General features: G+C 43.8%; 1 protein-coding gene across 1 annotated transcript in view; it reads right to left on the bottom strand.

Annotated features, from left to right (window-relative positions):
* LOC126452917 (hemicentin-2-like) overlaps positions 1 to 25,216 on the bottom strand; it is a 716,817-nt gene that overhangs the window by 330,077 nt on the left and 361,524 nt on the right. The window contains exon 5 of the mRNA XM_050091124.1: positions 9,737 to 9,934. Coding sequence (XP_049947081.1) covers positions 9,737 to 9,934 — 198 coding nt within the window. The remainder of the gene's footprint in view (positions 1 to 9,736; positions 9,935 to 25,216) is intronic.

Raw genomic sequence — 25,216 nt, 5'->3', positions numbered from 1 at the left:
AGCACATTGGTCTTGATGTTTCATCGAAATAATAAATACGTGCTTTTCCGGCTTGTTTTATCTTGTGCATTTCTCTCAAGAACACAGTTATTGCTGCTACAATGTCACTTCTCTCTAAGAGCAGTTTTCTTCCGTCATTGCTCTTTCTATATTTAAATCCTATCTCCTTTAATATTCTGAGCATGGTAGATTTGCTGCCGTTGAAACTTTGAGCTTCTTTCATGTAGGAACATAATTTATCTGCCGTAGGATATTCACCTTGGCTATATATGTCGCATATTTTGCGCCGTAACGCATTCTTGCAGATATAGTCGAACTTACTTCCGAATTTCTTTCGACTTCGGCACTTACCAGGCGACGTAAAACATAGGTGATTCGTTCTCTTCAGTAGATTCCTTGGCTTTGCTGACGATCCGTTGCACAGTTCTCAAACCGATACCACACGCCTAAGCTGTTCGTTCTTGGCATTTGGCAAGACTGGGCGACGCTGTTTTGTCAGCTGTGTTTGCCGCTTCCACTTCCCGTCTAAAGAACTGATACACGCAAAATATTATTTCTCTCGCCTGCCTGTGTAATATTGGGTGAGATTTGCTCTTGTCACTCATATTACCACAATGCCTTGCAATAACTTCCGACAAAGCGCCACACACAACGCTAAAACCAGTCGCAAACTTGCTCCGCATAGGAACGACTTTAAATCGGGCGCTCGCTACGGATGACTGACTCCTATTGGTCGGCAGGTCACGTGACTCCCTTGCTACTGCGCATCCAGTCCTCACCCGCCAAGTGATATGACGCCCGCTCTAATACTGAAAGCCCAATCAGCACTTGTTATGTGACAACATTTGCAACTGTGGGTTTCTCTAATAAAACTGCAATTGTAGAAGCAGAAAGTTGGTCATGGAGTACATCATACATCATTTTCCAACGTCTAAGTTTAGCGGTTTCGGAAAGAATCACCACGGATCCATAGCCTTTACGAGCTACAGGGACATTGTCAGTAGGAAATCGCAATCATGCAAAATCGGCACCAGCAGCAACTGCACCTGTTTCTGGCACCCCTGCAACAGCCCCAGCAGACACAAGTAGTGCTTGCAAGCCTGTCCGCCCAGCCCACAGTGCCACCACCGTCAGGAGCAAATAAATTTAGTACGTGAGAACAAACGGAATATAACAAAGAAATGTGGACGACTCCGTATAAAGGAACTGGTAAAACCAGGTGAACAGGAGCTACCGAAATGATCTTCTGACACTGCTAGAAGTGATCCCAGCGTGAAGCTCTATGAAAAGTGACAAAGGCGAATTATGTGACACTCGTACAGCAGAGCTCACTGTGATTCGAATGCTGAGAAAACCAGAGTCTTATATATCCATAATATGTGATGGAGCAGAACGCAGAATATATCTCCACTGTTGCCCATTCTTAGGCTTAAGAATGGACAACAGTGGAGATATATTCGTTTTCCAGAAATACTACTGGAGAAACTCCTGTTCCGGCGTAAAAGTCAAGCGCCACGACTACGGTCAGGAAAGGTAGAACGGAGAGATAGTTCGCTGACCGATACCTGTATGGGACGACACCGTAACAGCAGCGGCCTCTAGGCGAAGAGAACTTAAGCGCCGCGCCGCCTGCCCGCCTCCCATCCGTTCTACGCGCTCTGCAGCAGCGACTTAGGAACTGTATTGTTTCGCTTGTATTAGGAGTTGTGTATACTGAAGAGATTTTCTTATTTGTTTGTTGCCCATTGCTTGTGACACACCATTGTAAATTTTCAAAGTATTGGCATTTATGCAACTGTAATAAAAATTGATTAATACGATTTGCTTCAATTGTTGTCTAGTGATTCGAGAAAGCAGGATTCCTAGACACCCATGTTCGACGAGCAGACAGGACACAACAGCTCTACTTATTACAGGCGCACAGGTCTATTAACAAAATCATTCTATAAAAAGAGGTCAAAGAAAGGCGTTTATAAAAAGACCGTACTGAGACAATTAACCATCATACGCGACAATTCAACCTACAAACAACGTTGGCTACACAAAAGCATTTGACAAGTTGCCCAGCTGCAACATTCGGGAAATGATGAAGCAGAAATGCTACACATGTCATTTAATACGTCATGAGAAGGGCAGCTGCAACGCGTCCAACTAGATATTTTAGTATTTAATAATTTTCAGTATTTTAAAAGGTTACATGGTAGTACAACCACAAATACACTCGCAGAAAAAAGAGAAGTACCTCGAAGGAATTACGGATTATCCGAAACGGAAGGAAATCGGTTGACGTGACATGCATGTACAGACCAACAAATGACAAGAATTTAAGAGAAATTGGATGATTTATTCAACAGAAAGAGCTTCACAAATTGATCCACCTCTGGCCCTTATGCATGCGCGTTATTCGGCTTGGCTTGATTGACGGAGTTAGTGGATATCGTCCTGAAGTGTATCATGCCTAATTCTGTCCAATTAGAGCGCTAGATCCAGAGCTGGTTGGACGTCGCTGCCCACAATACCCCAAACGTCCTAATTTTCCAGAGACCTCACAACCTTACTGGTCGCGGTAGGGGTTGGCAAGCACCAAGAAAAGCTGTAGGAACTCTTACCGTGTCCCGTTAGACATTGTCCTACTGAAATGTAAGCCCAGTTTGGCCTGCAATGAAGGGAATCAAAACGGGGTGTAGAATATAGTCGACTTACCGCTGTGCTGCAGGGATGCCACAAACGACAACCACTGTGTACCGGTATGAAATGAAACGATATTGCAGATCATCACTCTTGGTTGTCCGGCTTTTTTGCGGGCGATGTCAGGTTCGTATCCGATCGCTGACCGGGAAGTTGCCATTCACGTCTTCGCCGGACACTGGGGCTCAGTTCGAAGCGAGACTCATCCCCGAAGGCAGTTATGCTCCACTAGTGGGATACCAGGTGTCAATGGCCAGCGAAGACGTGTGTGGAGCTGCCCCGGGAGCTGTGACCTGTCGCCTGCCATTCGATCTGGCAACCAGGACTGATGGTGCGGGATGCCATTTCATTACATAGCTGGACCCCTTTGGTTGCCATCGGTGGTACACTTACACCACAGCGGTACGTCGACGATATTCTACGCCCCGTTTTATTGCCCTTCATGCCAATCCACACTGGGCTTACATTTAAGGTAGATAATACCCATCCGCACACGGTAAGATTTTCTGCTGCTTTTCTTCGTGTTTGACAAACTTTGATTTGGCCCTAAGATTGCTAGATCTCTTCTCAGATGAGAAGGTTTGGAGTGTTATGCACAACGTCCTGCTACCAGCTTGAGATTTTGACCCTCTAACACTCCAATTGGTTAGAATTTGGCACGATATCCTCAGGAGGACATCCAACAGCTTTACCACTCAATGTCAAACCGGATAACTGCTTGCGTAAGGGTCAAAGGTGGACCAACGCGTTATTAAGTTTCTAAGTTTGTGAAGCTCTTTTTCCTGAATAAATCATCAATTTTTTCTGAAACTGTAAGTATTTATTTGTCTGTACATGTACGTCACATTAACGATTTTCATCTCATTTGCATAATTTCTTCATGGTGCGTCTATTCTTTTTCCTTTCTTTCTTTTTTTTTTACTTGTAATGTATTTTAATGAATGTAATAGAGGTCATTGGGATACATCCATCTGTTTTCAGAATAGGAGTAGAAGATTCACAGCTGAAACTATAAACCGAAAAGTGAGATAAGCGTTCTCATTACCTAACGGTTGTAAATGTACAGTATGTTAATGCAGCTATAAAATATTAGGGCACCGTTTGATACAAATAAATATTGCCACAGTAGAATTTTATTTGCTCATGTTCAGGTCTTCTGCGTACACCATGCGACTGACCTACAGTACATCAGGAAACAAGATAGAGCTCTGACAAATAAATTGAACTCCAGCTGATGTATGTCCGCAGATATATTACGAACAAAACAATGATGCAAATAACATTTTGTAAAACTAGTGCAGTTCATACGGTGTTATATGGTTTCGATCATTGGGTTCTGAACAGAAGTGACAAGAATTAAAACAGTAAAAAGGGAGCTGTTGAAGAGAACGGTTTGAAATAGCTAGAGCTGGAATAAGGAACGACAGTCCCAGGCAAAGGCTATAAGTATTTACTATAGGTGCAACGACAAAACAGAAACGCTACTGCTACGAACAGGTCTTACAAATCGAAGACAAAAGACCAATGAAAATATCAAATTGTCGAGAGAGATGGTGGACAGCCGACGTAGTGTTGGTTGGATGAGCGAATTCCTGTATGAACAAAACGTATCGTACGATCCACCATAAAGAATATAATTGTTGCTAGGAGGCATCGTAAAACCGTGAAATGCTCAAGAATCCAAGAACATAGAATGACGTACTCCTACATTTATAATATTAGAAACAAATACTGTAGTGTGTAGAAGATCACACATTTGCCATTGGACTGTTCATTAATTTCCTTTTGGACAATAGCACAATTTCAGTTCGGTACCCATTTTCAAGAAATTCGTTGTCATCCTATGATAGTTAGCCGCATTGAATCTTATAGCATATTATGCCAAGAAAATCATATGCAGCATCAAATCATGAAGCGAACGCCGTGTCAACATCACTTCTTTGGTATGTCATACCAGCATTAGTTCCCAATTGAACAACTGTCCATGTCGCGAATATGGCACAGCTGTAGACATATGTGATCGCTAACAATACACTGCGAGCAGAACTGGTGTTGAGTTGCAAACTAATGTTGGAATGGGATTCCACATCAGCGGCGTTGATATAATATTTGTTTTATGGTCAGATGATGCATGTAACGTTCTTCACATGAAATGTGACTAACTGCCATAGGACAGCAACCAGTCAGTTGAAAACAGTTGTTGTTGCTGGGGTCTTCAGTCCAAAGACTGTTTACTTACTGAGCCTGTATAGTTAGCTAGCTGACATTGCAATAGCCTCAAAAAGGAAGTAAAAAATCACTCAAATGGTGAAAGTGTCACCTTTTAGACAACTGAACAAGACATAGGCTCCTCAATAAGGAAGATTATCGAAAAACACAGTATTTAAACATTGTAATTATCTGTAAACAGTTTAAAAGACTGTTATACTCTCGTAACATGTCACAGAACACAACACATCTCTCAGTACCATACGATTCTGAAAAATGAAACTGCATATCACAAGACTTCCAACTTCCTAAGCTAATTGCAAAATATTCCAAATAAAAGTATTAGCCGTCGTATATTAATAATAGTCCATACTGTGAGAGTAAGTCCTCCGACACGAAAAAGTTAGAAAAGTTGAAGTAGGTGTAACTCGTAAAATCGTAAGCACTGTGCTCTTGTTTCAAGCCTGATCACACCGCAATAATCCGATGCATCTCACGATGCAAATTATTCTATATGTATTTCCTCCACATTTTTCTCGAAAGAAGGATTCATAGGTAAAACAGGAAGTCTTATTGGTTTTGTGACAAACTATGACACTTGCTGAAGTTATCATCCCACAAACACAAAAGTTTTTCCGTGTGTAGGAGACATTACAAGTATATTAAAGATCCAGAGATGAACCTGTATCATTTCTGGAATTTCGTGATATTACAATAATCCAGCAGACAAACTGCGTTTTCGGTTTCAGTAAGACCGCAAATGTTGAGTCAGCGCCACGAATCGTTAGCAACAAAAGACGGCGGACAGCAGACCAGCTAAGGCTTCCTAAACAAGGGGTCAGCAACAGGACGAGGAATGCGGCGAGCTTAGCGAACACGCGACCCGGCCATGGCGACTTCAATTAGGCTCAGCGCCAGCGGAAAGGGGAGGCGGGATTAGCGGCGGCCGCCGCCGCTGTCTCTTCCCCTGCTGGCGACAACTGCGCCGCCACTGCGGCAGCTACAATTCTCCACTAATAATACGCCGCTGGCGTCAGCAGAAACCACCGCAAGTCTGTACTGAACAAGTTGCTGCAGTGGGCAGTGCCTTGTATTTCGTACCCGTGACGCCTAAATCACCATCTGGCTATCATGAGAAGCATTTTCTGTTGTTTCCGTTGACTTTTTTTCCCCCCTAAGTTATTACGGATGAGTATCGAGATGGTTTCACTCATCTTTCACAAGTTGCGTACCATTTCCTTTTCTAATGCTCCCAATGTTGTGAGGGCGCAAAATTCCAACCGTCTTTCTTCTCGGAAGCACTGTGACGCATAACAACTATTCTTTGTCCATATTTTCCTCATAACCTGTGAGCTGTGTAGCGTGTATGGGATGTTCCGATATTGTATACAGGGTGGTCCACTGATCGTGACCGGGCCAAATATCTCACGAAATAAGCGTCAAACGCAAAAACTACAAAGAACGAAACTTGTCTAGCTTGAAGGGGGAAACCAGATGGTGCTATGGTTGGCCCGCTACATGGAGCTGTCATAGATTAAACGGATATCAACCGTGATTTTTTTTTTAAATAGGAACCTCCATTTTTGTTACATATTCGTGTAGTACGTAAAGAAACACGAATGTTTTAGTTGGACCACTTTTTTCGCTTTGTGATAGATGGCGCTGTAATAGTCACAAACATATGGTTCACAATTTTAGAGGAACAGTTGGTAACAGGTAGGTTTTTTAAATTAAAATACAGAACGTAGGTACGTTTGAATATTTTATTTCGGTTGTTCTAATGTGATACATCTACCTTTGTGAACTTATCATTTCTGAGAACGCATACAGTTACAGCGTGATTACCTGTGCCGGCCGGTGTGGCCGTGCGGTTCTAGGCGCTTCAGTCTGGAACCGCGTGACCGCTACGGTCGCAGGTTCGAATCCTGCCTCGGGAATGGATGTGTGTGATGTCCTTAGGTTGGATAGGTTTAAGTAATTCTAAGTTCTAGGGGACTGATGACCACAGATGTGAAATCCCATAGTGATTAGAGCCATTTGAACCATTTTCGATTACCTGTAAATAACACATTAATGGAATAAATGCTGAAAATGATGTCAGTCAACTTCAATGCATTTGGCAATACGTGTAACGACATTCCTCTCAACAGCTGGTAGTTCGCCTTCCGTAATGTTCGCACATGCATTGACAATGCGGTGACGCATGTTGTCAGGCGTTGTCAGCGGATCATGAAAGCAAATATCTTTCAACTTTCCCTACAGAAAGAAATCCGGGGACGTCAGATCCGGTGAACGTGCGGGCCATGGTATGGTGCTTCGACAACCAACCCACCTGTCATGAAATAAGCTATTCTGTACCGCATCAACCGCACACGAGCTATGTGCCGGACATCCATCATGTTGGAAGTACATCGCCATTCTGTCAAGCAGTGAAACATCTTGTAGTAACATCGGTAGAACATTACGTAGGAAATCAGCATACATTGCTCCATTTAGATAGACATCGAGAAAATGGGGGCCAATTATCCTTTCTCCCATAATGCTGCACCATACATTAATCCGCCAAGGTCGCTCATGTTCTACTTGTCGCAGCCATCGTGGATTTTCCGTTGCCCAATAGTGCATATTATGCCGGTTTACGTTACCGCTGTTGGTGAATGACAATAGAAAAAAATGGTTCAAATGGCTCTGAGCACTATTGGACTCAACATCTGTGGTCATCAGTCCCCTAGAACTTAGAACTACTTAAACCTAACTAACCTAAGGACATCACAAACATCCATGCCCGAGGCACGATTCGGACCTGCGACCGTAGCGGTCGCGCGGTTCCAGACTGTAGCGCCTAGAACCGCTTTTTTTTATATTAAATCTCATTTTGTTCTATATTGTTCGTTGCGGACATCCGATGACACACGTTCTGGTTGCTCGTTGATCCGTTCACTCAGTTTTTTTTTATTACAGAAGGTAGCTAAACCCTCTGACCGAACACGCTGAGCTACCGTGCCGGCGGAACCGCTCGGCCATTCCGGCCGGCAACGAAAAGAGATAAAACTGTCTTTCACATGTCCTTCCGGTAGTAGGAGGTCAGCGACAACTGAAATACACATAAAATGCTTCCTACGATAGATCTTATATCGATGAGGCGAGTTTTCGCCACGGAGGGAGCTCGTAGCAGCGCAGAGACCTGCAGGAGACGGGCAAGCGCTCTAGCAGCGCATGCGCAGTGACAACTGGGTACACAGCACATGCAAAGGCAGGGTTTTATGCAGTAGAGCTCAAATGACTTTCGCCAGTTAACGCCTCAAAATGACAAGAAGACTCTACGTCGAAATATCGTGGCAGCAAGTTGTTGAGCGAAGTTTCATGGAGCAGTGAACCAGGATTGTGCACCAATGACAAAGTTCATACGATACCTCCTAATATCGCGTCGGACCTCCTTTTGCCTGGTTAGTGCAGCAACTCGATGTGGCATGCACTCATCGACTCAACAAGTCATTGGAAGTCCCCTGCAGAGTTACTGAGCCACGCTGCGTCTATAGGCGCCCATAATTGCGAAAGTGTTGGTGGTGCAGGATTTTGAGTACAAACTGACCTCTCGATAATATCCCATAAACATTCGATGGGATTCATGCCGGGCGATTTGGTTGGCAAATGCTTTTACTCGAACCGTCCAAAATGCTTTTACAACCAATCGCGTACAATTTTGGCCTAGTCCCATGTTGCATCTTTTTTGGAACATAAAGTCTATGAACGGTTATAAATGGTCCATTTTTCGTCAATTTTCGGTTAATCTGGATAAGAGGACCCCTTCTATTCCATGTCAGCAGAGCTCACAACGTCACAGAGCCACCAGCAGTTTGCACAGTGCCTTATTGTCAGCATTGGTCCATGACTTTGTGTGGTCTGCGCCACATTCGAGCCCTGCCATCAACTCTTACCAAACGAAATTAAGACTTATCTGCACAGGCCTCGATTTTGCAGTCGTTATTGTCCAACCGATATGGTCACGAACCCTGTCCGGGGCTATTATGCGATTATTTCGCACAGTGTTGTTTGCCAGTTAGCACTGCCAACTCTACGCAAACGCCGCTACTCTCGTTCGTCAGGTAAGGCCGTCGGGTTCTGCATTGTTCGTGGTGAGAGGTAATGCCTGAAATTTGGTACTCGCGGTGCGCTCTTGGCATTGTGAATTTCGGAATATGCAATTCCCTAACGATTTCCGATATGGTATGTCCCATGCATTTAACTCCAGCTACCATTCCGCGATCAAATCTTCTTAATTCCCTTCGTGCGGCCATAATCACGTCTGAGCATAAAAGACAGGTCTGCAATGCACTGCTCTTTTATCACGTACCTTGTGTACGTGATTCTACCGCCATCTGTATATGTGCGTATCGCTACTCCACAACTTCTGCCACGTCAGTGTATTTCAGCGTCCTCGGCGACATAGTGTTGCTCCTTCCTCTACATCTTCGTAATACGCCTTTCAAGATGACAACAACTGCTTTAGTCAGTTGCATCAAACGAACACTCAGTCACTCGACTGTACCATAAATGTTCCTCTAAATAACTCACAAAAAAAAATAAAAAATAAAAAATGTTAGAGTATTTGCAACAGCGTGTAAGACGTAGAAATCAACGTTCCGGCAGTTCCGCAATTAGGTTTCGCTACGACGTATAAAGGAGGCGTCAGCTGGGTAGGCACACTTGAAAACAACTTGTGGAATCTTCCTATCTGAAATGAGGCCATGCTACACTGTATTAGAGTGATGTCATCCGAGACTGACTAATCATCGCGTGCTCTTGCATTTTAGTTTAGTGCCCGCCGAGCGGTACTCACGTAGCATGTCGATGGTGACGACGGCGGTGAGCGGCTGCTGGTGGTTGGAGGCGCGGCAGAGCAGCTGCTGCAGCAGGTGGTGCCTGCCCAGGGGCGGCAGCCGCACCACGCTGGAGACGCGCCGGCCGGACGCCTGCTGCTGGCGGGACTGCAGGGACTGCCCGCCCAGCCACCAAGTCACTCGCGGCCGCGGTCGACCTGCACACCACCACCACACTGATCAGCTGCCGTAGACTGTACCAGCAACAGGTCCCTGCTGTACCAGTCGTCATCACTTAGTTATAACGAAATCACTTAAATTCACTTCTTGACTGAATAATGACGGCATTGTGAGAAGCATAGATTGATATTCACCACATTGTGGAAAAGTCGGACTCAGTCACAACATAACGACTATTAAACAAGTAACCTTTCGGTCAAACCCGAGTCAGAGACATTAGGCATGTGTGTGTGAGCAGCATTGCGTGAATGTGTGTGTGTGTGTGTGTGTGTGTGTGTGTGTGTGTCTGTTAATATTCTCTAATTCAGAAGACGGCCTTTTGGCAGAAAGCTTACTTGCATAGCACTCAGAAATGGTTCAAAAATGGTTCAAATGGCTCTGAGCACAATACGACTTAACATGTGAGGTCATCAGTCGCCTAGATCTTAGAACTACTCAAACTTAACTAACCTAAGGACATCACACACATTCGAACGTGCGACCGCTGCGGACGCACGGTTCCAGAGTGAAGTGCCTAGAACCGCTCGGCCACGCCGGCCGGCCTTAGCACTCATTTTGTTGTGCCTGTCTAAGACTCAACTTCTCCACTATATAGTTAGTAGCGATCTATCATTTCAATAATATTGTCATTACTCCATCCTGGATTTTCCGTTGTTTGAACTCGTCTTGATCGCTCACGCATCATCTTTTGGGAAATTAAATGATCGTGTGGCACTGAGGGCCAAGAAGCCTCATCCGGGGAAGTTCGGCCACCGGGTCGCAAGTCTTGTTTCAGGTTACGCGACAATGGACGACTTGCACGTCGGTGATCACATGATGGTGAGGGCCACATAACACCCAGTGCACAAGCGTAGAAAATCGCGAATCCGGCCAGGGATCGAGCCCAGGCCCACTGCATGATAGGCAAACACGTTACTCCTCAGTTAAGGAAGCGGACATCACCTTTTGGGGTCAACCAGTGATAGGTAGAGCGGGGAAGCCAAGGCGAAATGGCTACAGGAAAACCGTAAGGAAGTCAGGAAAGAAATATTGGTGAAAAGAACTGACTCAGCACATACAGGGCGAGTCCGCGATAATTTTACAAACTTGCAGGGATGATAGAGAAGAGTAAATGTACGACTTTTAGATAAATGCTCGGGTAAAACCAAAAATCGTTCTGATACATCTGGCTGTGGAATACACGTACCGATGCTGTTGTTGCTAAGATTATACAGCAAGCAGCTTTCAGAGAAAAAAGATCCAGTAAATATTGGCTCTAAAACGCAAAAGTTAAGAACTACGAGCACTGGTTGACCTTCACTGTTGTGAAACACATCTTCTACTGAACAGGTGCCCATGGCTCTTACGGTATGCAGTTTAGAGCTCAAAAAGCGGGAAATTTTTTCACGTTTTGACCTACACTAGCACCTCTGACTGCAAGATATTGCAATGCCTGTGTTTTTCGAAATACGATGCAATACATGCATGTCCCAAGGAACATTGCGTCGATATTCTGAACAACACAGGCTGTGCCGTATCGTATTCAACCTCCGACAACGGGAAAGCATCTTTTAATTAAAATTTCTCCCCTGTACAGCATTATACATAATGGATGCGCGAGAGCAGACTATAAACACATGCTTGACGACGTATGGAAGTTTGGATGTGGCCACGGGGCGCGCTGGGATAGGCTAAGTGGGAAATCCGGGTTCCAGTCCCGGTCCGGCACAATTTTCCACTTTCGTCATTCCATTATACAGCTGCGAATATATTCTATGTATCTGAGGGAAAGTTGTCTACCTTAAAAGCTTAGCAGCTAAGTACTAGTACATGTATTCCACTCTCAGAGCTACCACTATGACTTCTCGATTCGGTCCTTTTCGGACCAGAGTCTCTTATCTCATATTGATACATTTGCCCTTCTCCACCATCTCTGAAAGTCTGTAACACCAATACTGAATCACACTGTCGAAAATCAATAAAACCTTTGCTAACATCAAAAGAAAATGCGTCAACGTCAAGAGTACACGAGTAATTTCACTGTTAAACACAGAGGTGAGCTCGGATAGGTGGAAAGAACAGAATGGTGGCCACTACAAGGGTGATGAACCGTCTGATGACGTGGTGAATGAAAAATGGAACCTGATACCGAAGGTACAATGATCTAGTATTAGAGGCAGAGTTTAACACAGGTCTGAAAGGAATGCCATTTAATAAGGCGTGAACAGAATTGATTCGGAACTTCTGAAATCGTTGGGGCAAGCGACAATCAAATGAATTTTAAGGTTTTTCGAACCTGTGAGACTGGAGATATACCATCAGGCTTTTGGAATAGTATCTTTCCATCCCGAAGATATCAAGGACAGGTAATGCGAGAAGTAACACACAAGAACTGAACAGATTATGTATAAAACATTCTGACCAGAGTAATATGTGGTACAATGAAAAAAAAAACTGGGCAATCTGTTAAATCACGAACATGTTGTCATTAGGAAAGGTAAAGTCAATCAAAATTTCTGGCAAGATTAATATATGGTACAACGGAAAAGAAACTTGGGGTTCAGTTAAATGGCGATAAGTTTTCCATGAAAGGTAAACGCACCGTAGACACAGTTCTGACGTTACGCCAGATAATGAACACAAGTCTATAAAAAAACAAGGCACGTGGATAGGATTTTTGGAACTAAAAAAGGCGTTCGACAACGTGAAAGCGTGCTACATCTTCGTCATTCTCAGAACAATAATAAACACATAAAAAAAGTTGTCCATCACCTCGGTTCCGAGAGTTTCGGAACCTGTACAGAAAATTGGAATAGAGATCAACATAACATTATTTCCGCCCTTTTTATTGAACGTTAAAGCCACAGGTTGCATGTTGTACCGCCATACAGCGAGACCTCCAGAGGTGGTGGTCCAGTTTGCTGTACACAGCGGTACGTTTAACACCTAGTAGCACGCCCTCTTGCATTGATGCATGCCTGTATTCATCGTGGCATACAATTGACAAGTTCATCGAGGCACTGTTGCTCCAGATTGTCCCACTCCTCAACGGTGATTCGGCGTAGATCCCTCAGAGTGTTTGCTGGGCCACGCCGTCCATAAAGAGCCCTTTTCAATCTATCCCAGGCATGTTCGATAGGGTTCATGTCTGGAGAACATGCTGGACACTCTAGTCGAGCGACGTCGTTATCCTGAAGGAAGTCATTCACAAGGTGTGCACGATGGGGGCGCGAATTATCGTCGATGAAGGCGAATGCCTGAACAATATGATGCCGATACGGTTGCACATCGGTCGGAGGATGGCATTCACGTATCGTACAGCCGTTACGGCGGCTTCCATGACCACCAGCGGCATACATCGGCCCCACATAATGCCACCACAAAACAACAGGAAACTCCACCTTGCTGCACTCGCTGGACAGTGTGTCGAAGGCGTTCAGCCTGACCGGGTTTCCTCCAAACGCGTCTCCGACGATTGTCTGGTTGAAGGTATATGCGATACTCATCGGTGAAGAGAACGTGATGCCAATCCTGAGCGGTGCATTCGGCATGTTGTTGGGCCAATTAGTACCGCACTGCATGGTGGTTGCAAAGATGGACCTCGCCATGGATATGGGGGGTGAAGTTGCGTATCACGCAGCCTACTGCGCACAGTTTGAGTCGTAACACAACGTCCTGTGGCTGCATGAAAAGCATTATTCCACATGGTGGCACTGGTGTCAGGTTTCTCCGAGCCACAATCCGTAGGTAGCGGTCATCCATTTCAATAGTAGCCCTTGGGCGGCCTGAGCGAGGCATGTCATCGACAGTTCCTGTCTCTCTGTATGTCTTCCATGTCCGAACAACATCGCTTTGGTTCACTCTGGGACGGCTGGACACTTCCCTTGTTGTAAGCCCTTCCTGGCACAAAGTAACAATGCGCACGCGATCGAACCGTGTTATTCACCCTCTAGGCATGGTTGAACTACAGACAACACGAGCCGTGTACCTCCTTCCTGGTCGAATGACAAACTGATCGGCTGTCGGACCCCGTCCGTTTAATAGTTGCTGCTCTTGCCTGGTTGTTTACATGTTTGGGCGGGTTTAGTGACATCTCTGGACAGTCAAAGGGACTGTGTCTGTGGTACAATATCCACAGTCAGCTTCTATCTCCAGGAGTTCTGGGAACCGAGGTGTTCCAAAATTTTTTTTGATACGTGTAGTAACCTGTAGAGAAAAACGAGTAATATAAGATATGCACGAGAACAAACAGGTAAAATATGAATGGAAGGCCAAAAAGAAAAAAGGCTCTACCATGGGGATACAATCATTCGCCCTTCATCTTCAACATATGCTATTACACCGAAGAAGCAGTGACGGGTATATAAGAAAGGTAAAAATTATGTGTGGAAGAATATCAACGATATGACTCCCTAGTGTCACTGCTGTTCCCAGTCAAAGTGAGGAGGATCTACAGAAACATTTGGGTGGAACTAACTGTCTAATGAAAACGCACTGTGGACCTGATGTAAACGGAAAAATGCGAAGTTCATGTGGAGCATCAGAACCCTGGGGCCCAATAATTAACAAAATGAAGTAATTGTCCTATTTTGGGGGCCAGAAAAAACATATTATGGGCGAAAGAAGGTGGCCAAATAAAGTAGAATAGTGAGGCAAAGAGAGAAGTCTTGGAATAAGCACGTCTTCTTGTATCAAATACGGGCCTGAATTTGAATGAATCATGGACTGTGGGGAAACGGGAAGAGTATCGAAGTGTTTGACATACGGTGCTACAGAATTATTTTGACAGGTAGGCTGACAAGAAATCAAGAGGCTACCGGTGGAGTAGGTGAGGAGAGTAACGTATGGAAAGAGCTAACAATCGGAAGGAACAGGATGACAGGATGTACGTGAAGACATGAATGAACAGCTTCCTTGGTATTATAGGGAGCTGTAAACGGTGGAAGCTGCTGGGGAAGATAGAGATTAAAGTGTTTGTGATGAAAACGAAAACTTACAAAAGAAATGCCTCCGAATTTTCTTATGTGAAACTCTAAAGCTTTTTAAATGAAACGAAAAATTATTTTCATTGTAGGAGAGAGATGGGTAAAGTGGCCAGCCTAAGGTATTCCTATTTTTTAAGCTGAATAGCAGTAGACGGAAATGTGTGGAAATAAGTGATTATAATCTACAGCTATTGTAATATAATATGGAATTGGTTTCTCAACCTAGGATCAAATTAAGTGCTTAAAAGAATGAAATTTTTACAAACTGGAAACACTGCCACTTTTGCCTATATGAGCGACAAAGCGGTCACTTTGCTTTAAACTTGAAAATAATGGATGAAAAAAACTCTTTTAATAAAGACTTCAATATATTTTATTGTGAAACATTATTAAAATTACACTTTTCACAGACGAAAGCCAAACTGTGTGCCTCAGCCGCAGTACAGAGTTCGTGGACGCAGAGGGAGCACAGCTGACACTTAAACCGCTGCTCTTCTGGTCTTCAGTTTGAGAATTTATCTCTGCAGTACAAGCAGTCTCCGTCTTCGTCGTTGTCGTCAAAGAGAGCTCTACTGTGGTTGAGTTTCCTGCTCTCCGCACTCTTCATTTTACTGCCTTTCTTCTTTTCGGCTGTGTTGTTTCGTTTTACTTCTTTTTTCCTCTCCTTTTTTATTTTCCGCTTCTAGGATAGTCTTATCAGGAGCCCTTCCTTCGGCCGCTGCTTTTACGTTTTGCTCTTACACAGAGTGGCCAGGAGCCATCGCCGATATGTCCACGTTGCCTTCATTGACGCATTACCACAAAATCTTTATATCCTCTAACATAATGAACGAAGTTTTAATAATTAAAGTGGAATTCTGAAGTCAAGATAAGGCTCTTTTAACACAGTTTCATTAAAAAGGCGTGTCACATTCCCTCTCCATAATAAAAACAGATAGAGACCACTTAGCTTACATCAGGGTCACTAAAATTATCTCCAAGGAGCGACATGACACACAATTTAGACTTCATAAGGTGGCTGATCCCTCCAGGGACAATAAGTTAAGTCATAACCCCAATAATCACTTTGACCGCCCTGTCCACTTTTCCCGGCTCTCCCTTACATCTTTATTCTTCTTGTCTATATATTTCCACCCTCTGCCACTAGACGGGTCCGAATTGCATCGTGTAACATGGCGGTAAATAAGATAAATACATCGGTGCTTGAGAGACAGCTTGCTGAAATCGAGTTCCAAATGCAAAGATATCGTCCACAAATGGAGCACCCTCAACTTCAGTATGATAATGCCAGCCCACACGCGAGCGAAGCGACATCTTGCAGCGATCCGACCTCTTGGATTCCCTGTCATCGATCATCCTCCATAAAGTCTCTACTTGACCCCATCCGATTTAGATCTGTTTCCAGAACTTAAAGAACATCTTGGAGGATTTGATTTTGATAGTGATGAACCGGTGCAAGCGTAGGTGAGTTGCGGCTCCGTCAACAGTGTCAAACATTCTGTAGTGACGGTATCAACAAACTGGTCTCTCGTTGGGTGCAATTTGTTCGTCGCCAGGGTGACTATGTACAGCAGTAAATACGTAGATATGAAGAACGAATATTTGAAGTGTTCATGACGCTTCTTTCATTTAAAATGTTTAGGAGTTTTCAGATAAAAATTGGGAGGCATTTCTTTTCAGCACGCCGTCGTAATTAAAGTCGTTGGGTGCAGAGGCTCCTCTCAGATGGGAGGTTACCGTACCATCGACGACGAGGGAGTTGAAAAGGATGGGGAAAGAAATCGGCCGAGCCCTTATCAAAGGAACTATCCAGGTATTTGCTCTAAGTGGTTTAGGGAAATTACGTAAAACCTAGATCTGGATGGCCGAACGGGAATCTGAGCCATCGTTCTCTCGAATGCGAGTCTAGAGTGTTGACAATTGCTCCACTTCGCCCGGTAAATCGTGGCGGGCTGTGACGAACGGTTCGGAAGACAGAGAAATACTACGCCTATATGCCGTGCTGTGCGAAGGACTTGGATTTCACTAAGTGGTACTAATTGGCGGTGGCGTAACTGGCGCCCGATGCAGTCTTCGATTTTGCGCCCTCTCCTAGCCTCTCCCACCCTTCCACCTTCCAACTCCTCCGCCTCCCCGACGCTGCCAGCCTTCCAACATTTCTTGTTCAGTCCTCATTCCATCCCTCCTTCCATTCGCCCTAGTTATGTTAGTGCTTTTGAATGTATCAATGCAGCAAAATCGCAGTGTACGCGGTTTTCATTAACTGTCGAGAACCTTAGGTCACAGCAACTCTATTTGTAACTTGCTAGTTACCTGGTCAATAAGAAGTCTTAAACCTTCCAATCCCAAACTCCAAACTCACCAAATCATCTAAACATGCAATCTGTCAACTACAATGAACCACGTTTTAAATAAATACAAAGTATTAAGTAGAAGGGACACCTAGTTAATTCTTATTTAGTATGATTAGTTCAAACCATTGATCAACACTGTGTTGAAAGTCGAAATGCTTGCAGCAGTAACATGATTCCTTTATCATTGATTATTTGTGAAAAAATGTAAAGCGTATATATACGGTAGCTAAGAATAACAGTATTTAACAATCATTTTCTGAGCATTGCTGGTGAATTAAATAAAAAATTAGTTTCTACATGGAATTATATAACTCTCTAGGAAAATGCATTTCCGAGATTCATGTCTGAAATACTCCTCTGTGATACAGACAGCCAGCCTGGTGGCTGAGCGGTTCTAGGCGCTACATTCTGAAACCGCTGGACCGCTAAGGTCGCTGGTACGAATCCTGCCTCGGGCATAAATGTGTGTGATGTCCTTAGGTTAGTTAGGTTTAAGTAGTTCTAAGTTCTAGGGGACTGATGCCTCATGAGTTAAGTCCCATAGTTCTCAGAGCCATTTGAATCATTTTTTTTTTTTGTGTGTGATACAGACAAGTGGGAGATTGAGTCAATAATTAAATCACTGAAGACTAAGGATTCTCATGGTTATGATGGAGTGTCTAGCAGAATATTAAAGAACTGTGCTGTGCATGTCAGCCCTGTATTAATGCATATTTGTAATTTTTCCATTGGGAATGGTCAACTTCCTGCGAGATTAAAGTACTCAGAAATAAAGCGGCTTAATACAGCACTGGCCATCATAATTGCTACACCAAGAAGAAATGCAGATGATAAACGGGCATTCATTGGACAAATATCACACTAGAACTGATATGTGATTACATTTTCACGCAATTTGGGCACATAGATCCTCAGAAATCAATACCCAGAACAACAACCTCTGGCCGTAATAACGGCCTTCATACGCCTGGGCATTGAGTCAAACAGAGTTTGGGTGGCGTGTACAGGTACAGATGCCCATGCAGCTTCAACACGATACCACAGTTCTTCAAGAGTAGTGAATGGCCTATTGTGACGAGCCAGTTGCTCGGCCACCGTTGACCAGACGTTTTCAATTCGTGAGACATTTGGAGAACGTGCTGGCCAGGGCAGCAGTCGAACATTTTCTGTATCCAGAAAGGCCGTACAGGACCTGCAACATGCGGTCGTGCATTATCCTGCTGAAATGTAGGGTTTCGCAGGGATCGAATGAAAGGTAGAGCCACGGGTCGTAACACATCTGAAATGTAACGTCCACTGTTCAAAGTGCCGTCAATGCGAACAAGAGGTGACCGAGACGTGTAACCAATGGCACCCCATACCATCACGCCGGGTGATACGCCAGTATGGCGATGACGAATACACGCTTCCAATGTGCGTTCACCGAGATGTCGCCGAACACGGATGCGACCATCATGATGCTGTAAGTAGAACCTGGATTCATCCGAAAAAATGACGTTTTGCCATTCGTGCACCCAGGTTCGTCGTTGAGTACACCATCGCAGGCGCTCCTGTCTGTGATGCAGCGTCAAGGGTTACCGCAGCCATGGGCTTCGAGCTGATAGTCCATGCTGCTGCAAACGTCGTCTAACTGTTCGGGCAGATGGTTGTTTTCTTGCAAACGTCCCCATCTGTTGACTCAGGGATCGAGGCGTGGCTGCACGATCCGTTACAGCCACGCGGATAAGATGCCTGTCATCTCGACTGCTACTGATACGAGGCCGTTGGGATCCCGCACGGAGTTCCGTATTACCCTCCTGAATCCACGGATTCCATATTTTGCTAACAGTCATTGGATCTCGACCAACGCGAGCAGCAATGTCGCAATACGATAAACCGCAATCGCGATAGGCTACAATCCGACCTTTATCAACGTCGGAAATGTGATGGTACACATTTCTCCTCCTTACACGAGGCCTCACAACAACGTTTCACCAGGCAATGCCTGTCAACTGCTGTTTGTGTATAAGAAATCGATTGGAAACTTTCCTCGTGTTAGCACGTTGTAGGTGTCGCCACCGACGCCAACCTTGTGTTAATGCTCTGAAAAGCTAATCATTTGCATATCACAGCATCTTCTTCCTGTCGGTTAAATGTCGCGTCTGTAGCACGTCATCTTCGTGGTGTAGCAATTTTAATGACCAGTAGTGTAAAAAGGGAGAAAGGGATAATGTAGATGAATTTAAACCTATTTCTATGCCATCAGCATTTGCAAAAGTTATTGAAAAGGCTGTGTATGAAAGGATAATTGATCATTTCATATCACATGATTTGCTATCAAATATACAGTTCGGCTTTAGAAGTCGTTTAACAACTGAAAATGCTATATTCTCTTTTCTGTGTGAGGTACTGATTGGGCTTAACCAAAGGTTTCGAACGCTTGGCATATTGTTTTTTTATTTTACTAAGACATTTGATTGCGTTGATCACAAAATATTGCTCCAGAAATTGGATCATTACAGAATAGGGGGAGTAGCTCACAATTGGTTCACCTCTTAGTTTAGCAACAGGCAGCAAGAGTTCATAATTCACAATGTTGATAACGGCTGTGAGTTGGGGTCCGAGTGGGGTACTGTCAAGTGGGGGGTGCCCCAGGGGTCAGTGTTGGTGCCACTCCGGTTCCTTATTTATATAAATGATATGCCCTCTAGTATTACGGGTAACCCTAAAATATTTCTGTTTGCTAATGACACTAGCTTGGTAGCAAAGGATGTTGTGTGCAACATTGGCTCGGTTTCAAATAGTGCAGTACATGACCTAAGTTCGTGGCTTTTAGAAAATAAACTAACGCTAATTCACAGTAAGACTCAGTTTTTACAGTTTCTAACACACGATTCAGAAAAACTTGACGTTTTAATTTCACAGAACGGGCATATTATTAGTGAAACTGAACAGTTAAAACTTCTGGGTGTTCAGATAGACAGTAAGCTGTCATGGAAAGCCCACGTTCAGGATCTTGTTCAAAAACTTAGTACTGCCATTTTTACTATTCGAACGGTATCAGAAGTGTGTGATCGATCGACACGAAAATTATTCTACATTGCTTATTTTCGTTCGCTTATGTCGTATGGTATTATATTTTGAGGCAACTCTTCCCATTCTAAAGGTATATTTTTGGCTCAGAAACGGGCGGTTCGGGCTATAAGTGGTGTAAGTTCACGAACCTCTTGTCGACCCCTGTTCACGATTCTGGGTATTTTGACATTGGCCTCTCAATATATATATATATATATATATATATATATATATATATATATATATATATATATATATATATATATTCATTACTGTCATTTCTTGTTAACATTATTAGCTTATTCCCAAGAATAAGCAGCTTTCACTCGGTTAATACTCGGCAGAAATCAAACCTGAATTTGGAGCAGACTTCTTTAACTCTTGTGCAAAAAGGTGTGCAGTATACTGCTGCATCCATTTTCAGTAAGCTGCCACTTGAATTCAAAAATCTTAGGAGCAATCCACGCGCTTTCAAATCGAAACTGAAGAGTTTCCTGAAGGGACACTCTTTCTATTCTGTCGAGGAGTTCCTTAAAAAATTAAGCTGATTCTTATTTATTGTTGATAGCGTTTACTTAAACTTACGGATTGCCTTTTTTCGGGTTCATAAACATTTATTTTTATATGCTTTGTTCTGTAATTTCATGTACTGACACGTTCCATGACTTTGGAGATTTGCTCCTCAATTTGGTCCTAAGGAACTTGAAGTGTCAATAAAATAAATAAAACACCAGAGAGAGGTGGGTCCTACGGAGCTGTTGTTCAACACAGGCCAGTCAATCAGAAAGCAGCGCCATCACGGAAAGTCAAGTCACCCCCCCCCCCCCCCCCTGGGCAACGCGTCCTGTCTGTCATACTTTGGTTATGCCACTGCTAACGAATATGAAGAACCAGTTGAGTAAAAACAGCAGCTGCAGATCAGTGCCGCTGGGAGATCAGTCTTTTAAGCGCACACAGCAACCAAACTGACGCCACTTGCAGAGGATGAGTAGGACAGCACTGAATTGTCCTACAGGGTCAGAACGCAGAGCTTGTACAAAAGATTAATGTACATCATCCGCTGTCCTGAAAGCATTGTGGTGAAGGTTTTTGTCATTGTGATTCTTAGGACACATTGCGTGTAGTATAATCCAAGACAAAAAAAGAGGACACACCACGAAGAAAGTATCCGAATGGGACGGAAATCGGTAGATGTGATGTACATGTACAGACAAACGAACGATTACTTGATGAACATTGAGCATTGAAAGGAGTATTTTGCCAAAATAATATCACGACGCACGAAAGCAATATAGTGTTATAGATTATTTCTGTATTTGCGTCGATCCGCAGTGAGATATTCAAGATAAAGAGCTTCATAAATGAGCAAGTCAATAATGGGCTGGACCACCTCTGGCCATTATGAAAGCAATTATTCAGCTTGGCATTGATTGATAGAATTATTGGACGACCTCCTGAGGGATATCAAGCCATATCCTTTCTAAGTGTATCATTAGATCGTCAAAATACCGTTCGTATGGGAGGGTCCGGCCTTAATGCTCCAAACATTCTCAAGTGGAGAGAAAACCGGCGATCTTGCTGGACAAAGTATGGTTTGGAAAGCAGGAAGACAAGCAGTAGAAACTCTCGCCGTGTGGGGGCGGGCATTATATTGCTGAAATGTAAGACCACGACAACTTGCCGTGAAGGGTAACACAACGTCGACGTTCTGCGGTACTGTAACGGTTCAGCGGATAACAACCAAATCGTTCCTACTATGAAAATAAATAGCCCCTCGAGACCATCTGACTTCGTAGGATTTCCCGACGTAGTAAGTCTCGAAAGTCTCTTCGGGTTTGCTGCTGGATGCTAAACTCAACTCGATTCAATACGTCGGCGATCCAACTGTAAGCCATCTTCAGGAACGCTGCCTCTTCTGCTGAGTCCCACTGATAACTAATGCCGAGGCTGCAAATCGATGTCATACGTAGTGTAATACCCCAAGAAACCCGAAAACTCAAATAAGAATGTCATGATAATTTAAAGTAGGGAACAGTGTTGTCTTGACAGGTAGGACAACTTTGACAATAATATAACACCTTAAAGTTTTGATGAACACCATTTTCAATAATTACTGAGTATGTCATTATAAATAGGTAGAAAGAAAGAAAAGTTATTTTTAATTAGCTATCAAATATCTCAGTAATAACTGTAAATCAGTACGATGAAAGTTAACTCCAAAGTAATATGTTCGTCAGAGATAAGATTTATTGTGAAAGACAGTTGTAAACGCGGCGAAAAGGAAATTCAACGCGTCTACAATGATCGATCATGGAAAAGTTAGACGCTTGCTAGTTTGCTTGCTATCAAGTCGAGGGAGAGCACCGTTTGTTATAGTACTACAAACGGAACGCTACCAGATTGTTGTACCTTTAAAAAAAGTAATACTGTGTGATAGAGATGCGCGGACTTTGTTCTCCGTTTTTCTGACTTGAGAACTTGAACTGAAGTGATATTCTGATAGTATACGACGAGTTAGTGAACTTTAATGATTAGAGATATTATTGTTGGACTCAACCTTCATCAAAGTGAACAGTTACACGAATAATGGACATAGAATCGAAGACTGCAATACCTGATTAGCCGGGAGTAGGAAACATTAATATGACCACACGAAGATAATACAAATATGCCGATTGTAAAAGTTGTTGTAATTGTCACTATCACCGAATTGAAAAGAATCTTAATTGATCTGATCCATCGGTGTGCGTGTTATGTGATGATTATAAACTAATTGCTAAGAAGGAACAATAAAATTGCTCGTCAGTAATGGAAATCTCACGTGTTGGTTCCATCATTAACTGAACTATGTGACAGTTGATAATCAAAATTAATTAACTGTGAACTGTTTAATTGAAAGAGTGACTTGAACATTGAGCATTGAAAGGAGTATTTTTCCTAAATAATATCACGCCGCACGAAAGCAAGATAGTGTTATAGATTATTTCTGTACTTGCGTCGATCCGTAGTGAACAATTCTGCCTAGCAACGTAACAACAACTACTGATACTGAAACGCAAATAAATTTTACCTCGCTTCAGTGGTGTGACACGACGCCGGTGATGAATGATTCACTCAATACTGCAATAAATAACTAACCTGTCATAACAAATCATCATAAAACCATAATAGGCAACTAAAATCAGCAGTTCGCATCGCCGAGAAGACTGTGCGGACTCGCAAACGGACTTTCATACATCACGCGAGGAACAATTTTCGTTAGAGATTTTCAGGTGCTGTTCCACGCTATTCAACGGGGACAACCATCAATGAGCGTCGCGTCTGCATTCCACCGACCGAGCTGTAGCAGTAGAGGCTCAACATCAACAGCGACAACAAAAAGGGGAGAGGGGACGTCACAATAGGCCTACGCAACGCACACGGCGCATGCGCCGCCCACCCCAGATGCTGCCCTCCAAGACTGGCCATGTGGCACTGCCCTTAGTAGAATACAGGCGGCAAAGATATATCGCACTGAGAGCTGATTTTCGAACAGTCCTACTGGCCGCAACGAAGAATGTTCTGTTTTGATGCGGGACAGTACAGGGCTCTAAGTCCTGCTAAGAGAAAACCAATCGTCCCTATTAATAAATTATTTACCTATCTAATTTCAATTGCCTTTTTATAAACACTGTTGCAAAATCCAGAAGTTTTGACAAGTAGCACAGTTTCGTCAAATTTCATCCCGTGTGCCTCGTTTAAGCAATGTTCTGCTACCACCGATTTTTCTGGCTGTTGTAGCCTCGTCGGACGTTGGTTTGTTTGTTTGGGGAAGGAGACCAGACAGCGAGGTCATCGGTCTCATTGGATTAGGGAAGGATGCGGAAGGAAGTCGGCCGTGCCCTTTCGGACGAACCATCCCGGCATTTGCCTGGAGTGATTTAGGGAAATCACGTAAAACCTAAATCAGGATGGCCGAATGCGAGTCCACTCGTCGGACGGCGATACTCCATGCACCCATCCTGAACTGAGCGAATTGAACGGCCGATGTAAGCCGGCGCACTTTGACATGGAATTAAGCGTATACCAGGCTTCCTAAGCCTCAGATCATATTTCACAAAGCCGAGTAGTGCGCTAGTCTTCGAAGATGGGCGGAACACAATCTGAATGTCAAAACTCCTTAGAATTATTTCATTCTTAAACGATATGCCTCCAGTATAATAACGGCCACCAATTTGTGCTCTTCTTCATGCACCCCCGGTTATGGTCCAAACTCTAGATCCCGACGAATCGGCTTCACAGAGTACCCATTTACCTTAAAAATCAGCCATCAAATGTGCAATTTCTTGGGTTAAACTGACCGCGTCGGAAATGGCATATCCTCTGCGTTCCAGAGCCCTAAGAACGACACTGCGTTGGTATGGTAGACAACAACTGTTAGCATGCAGATACCGATCAGTGTAGACATCCTTTCCGTGAACACTATGTCCCAGATTACCGTCTGCTCTTTTGTAAGCAATGACGTCCAAGAATGGAAGCATCCCATTGCTTTTAATCTCCATGCTAAATTTAATGCTTGGATGAAGACAGCTGAAGTGGTCCGAAAATCTGTTGAAAGCATCGTGTCCATGTGGCCACACGAAAAATGTATGATCTACATACCTCCAGAAACACGTTTGTTGCAAAGCCGAAGTCCTCAGTGTCATCTCACGGCTACAGGGCCGTATGGCGGACGACAGCTTTGGTATGCCAACGCTGTCCGGGGCTTCTCCACGCACGTCTTCCACCTGGATTCTCATTGACTGGAGAAGAATCGTCTTCAGTGACGTATCTCGCTTCGAAATGATCCCAGATGATCAGCGAAGACGTGTCTGTAGATTCCTCGGACAGTGGTGGGATATAACCCGCC

Source organism: Schistocerca serialis, chromosome 1, assembly GCF_023864345.2.
Source record: "Schistocerca serialis cubense isolate TAMUIC-IGC-003099 chromosome 1, iqSchSeri2.2, whole genome shotgun sequence".
In the NCBI taxonomy this organism is placed as follows: Eukaryota; Metazoa; Arthropoda; class Insecta; order Orthoptera; family Acrididae; genus Schistocerca; species Schistocerca serialis.
The sequence above is the reverse complement of the archived record's forward strand: the minus strand, read 5'-3'. Positions and strand labels throughout refer to the sequence as shown.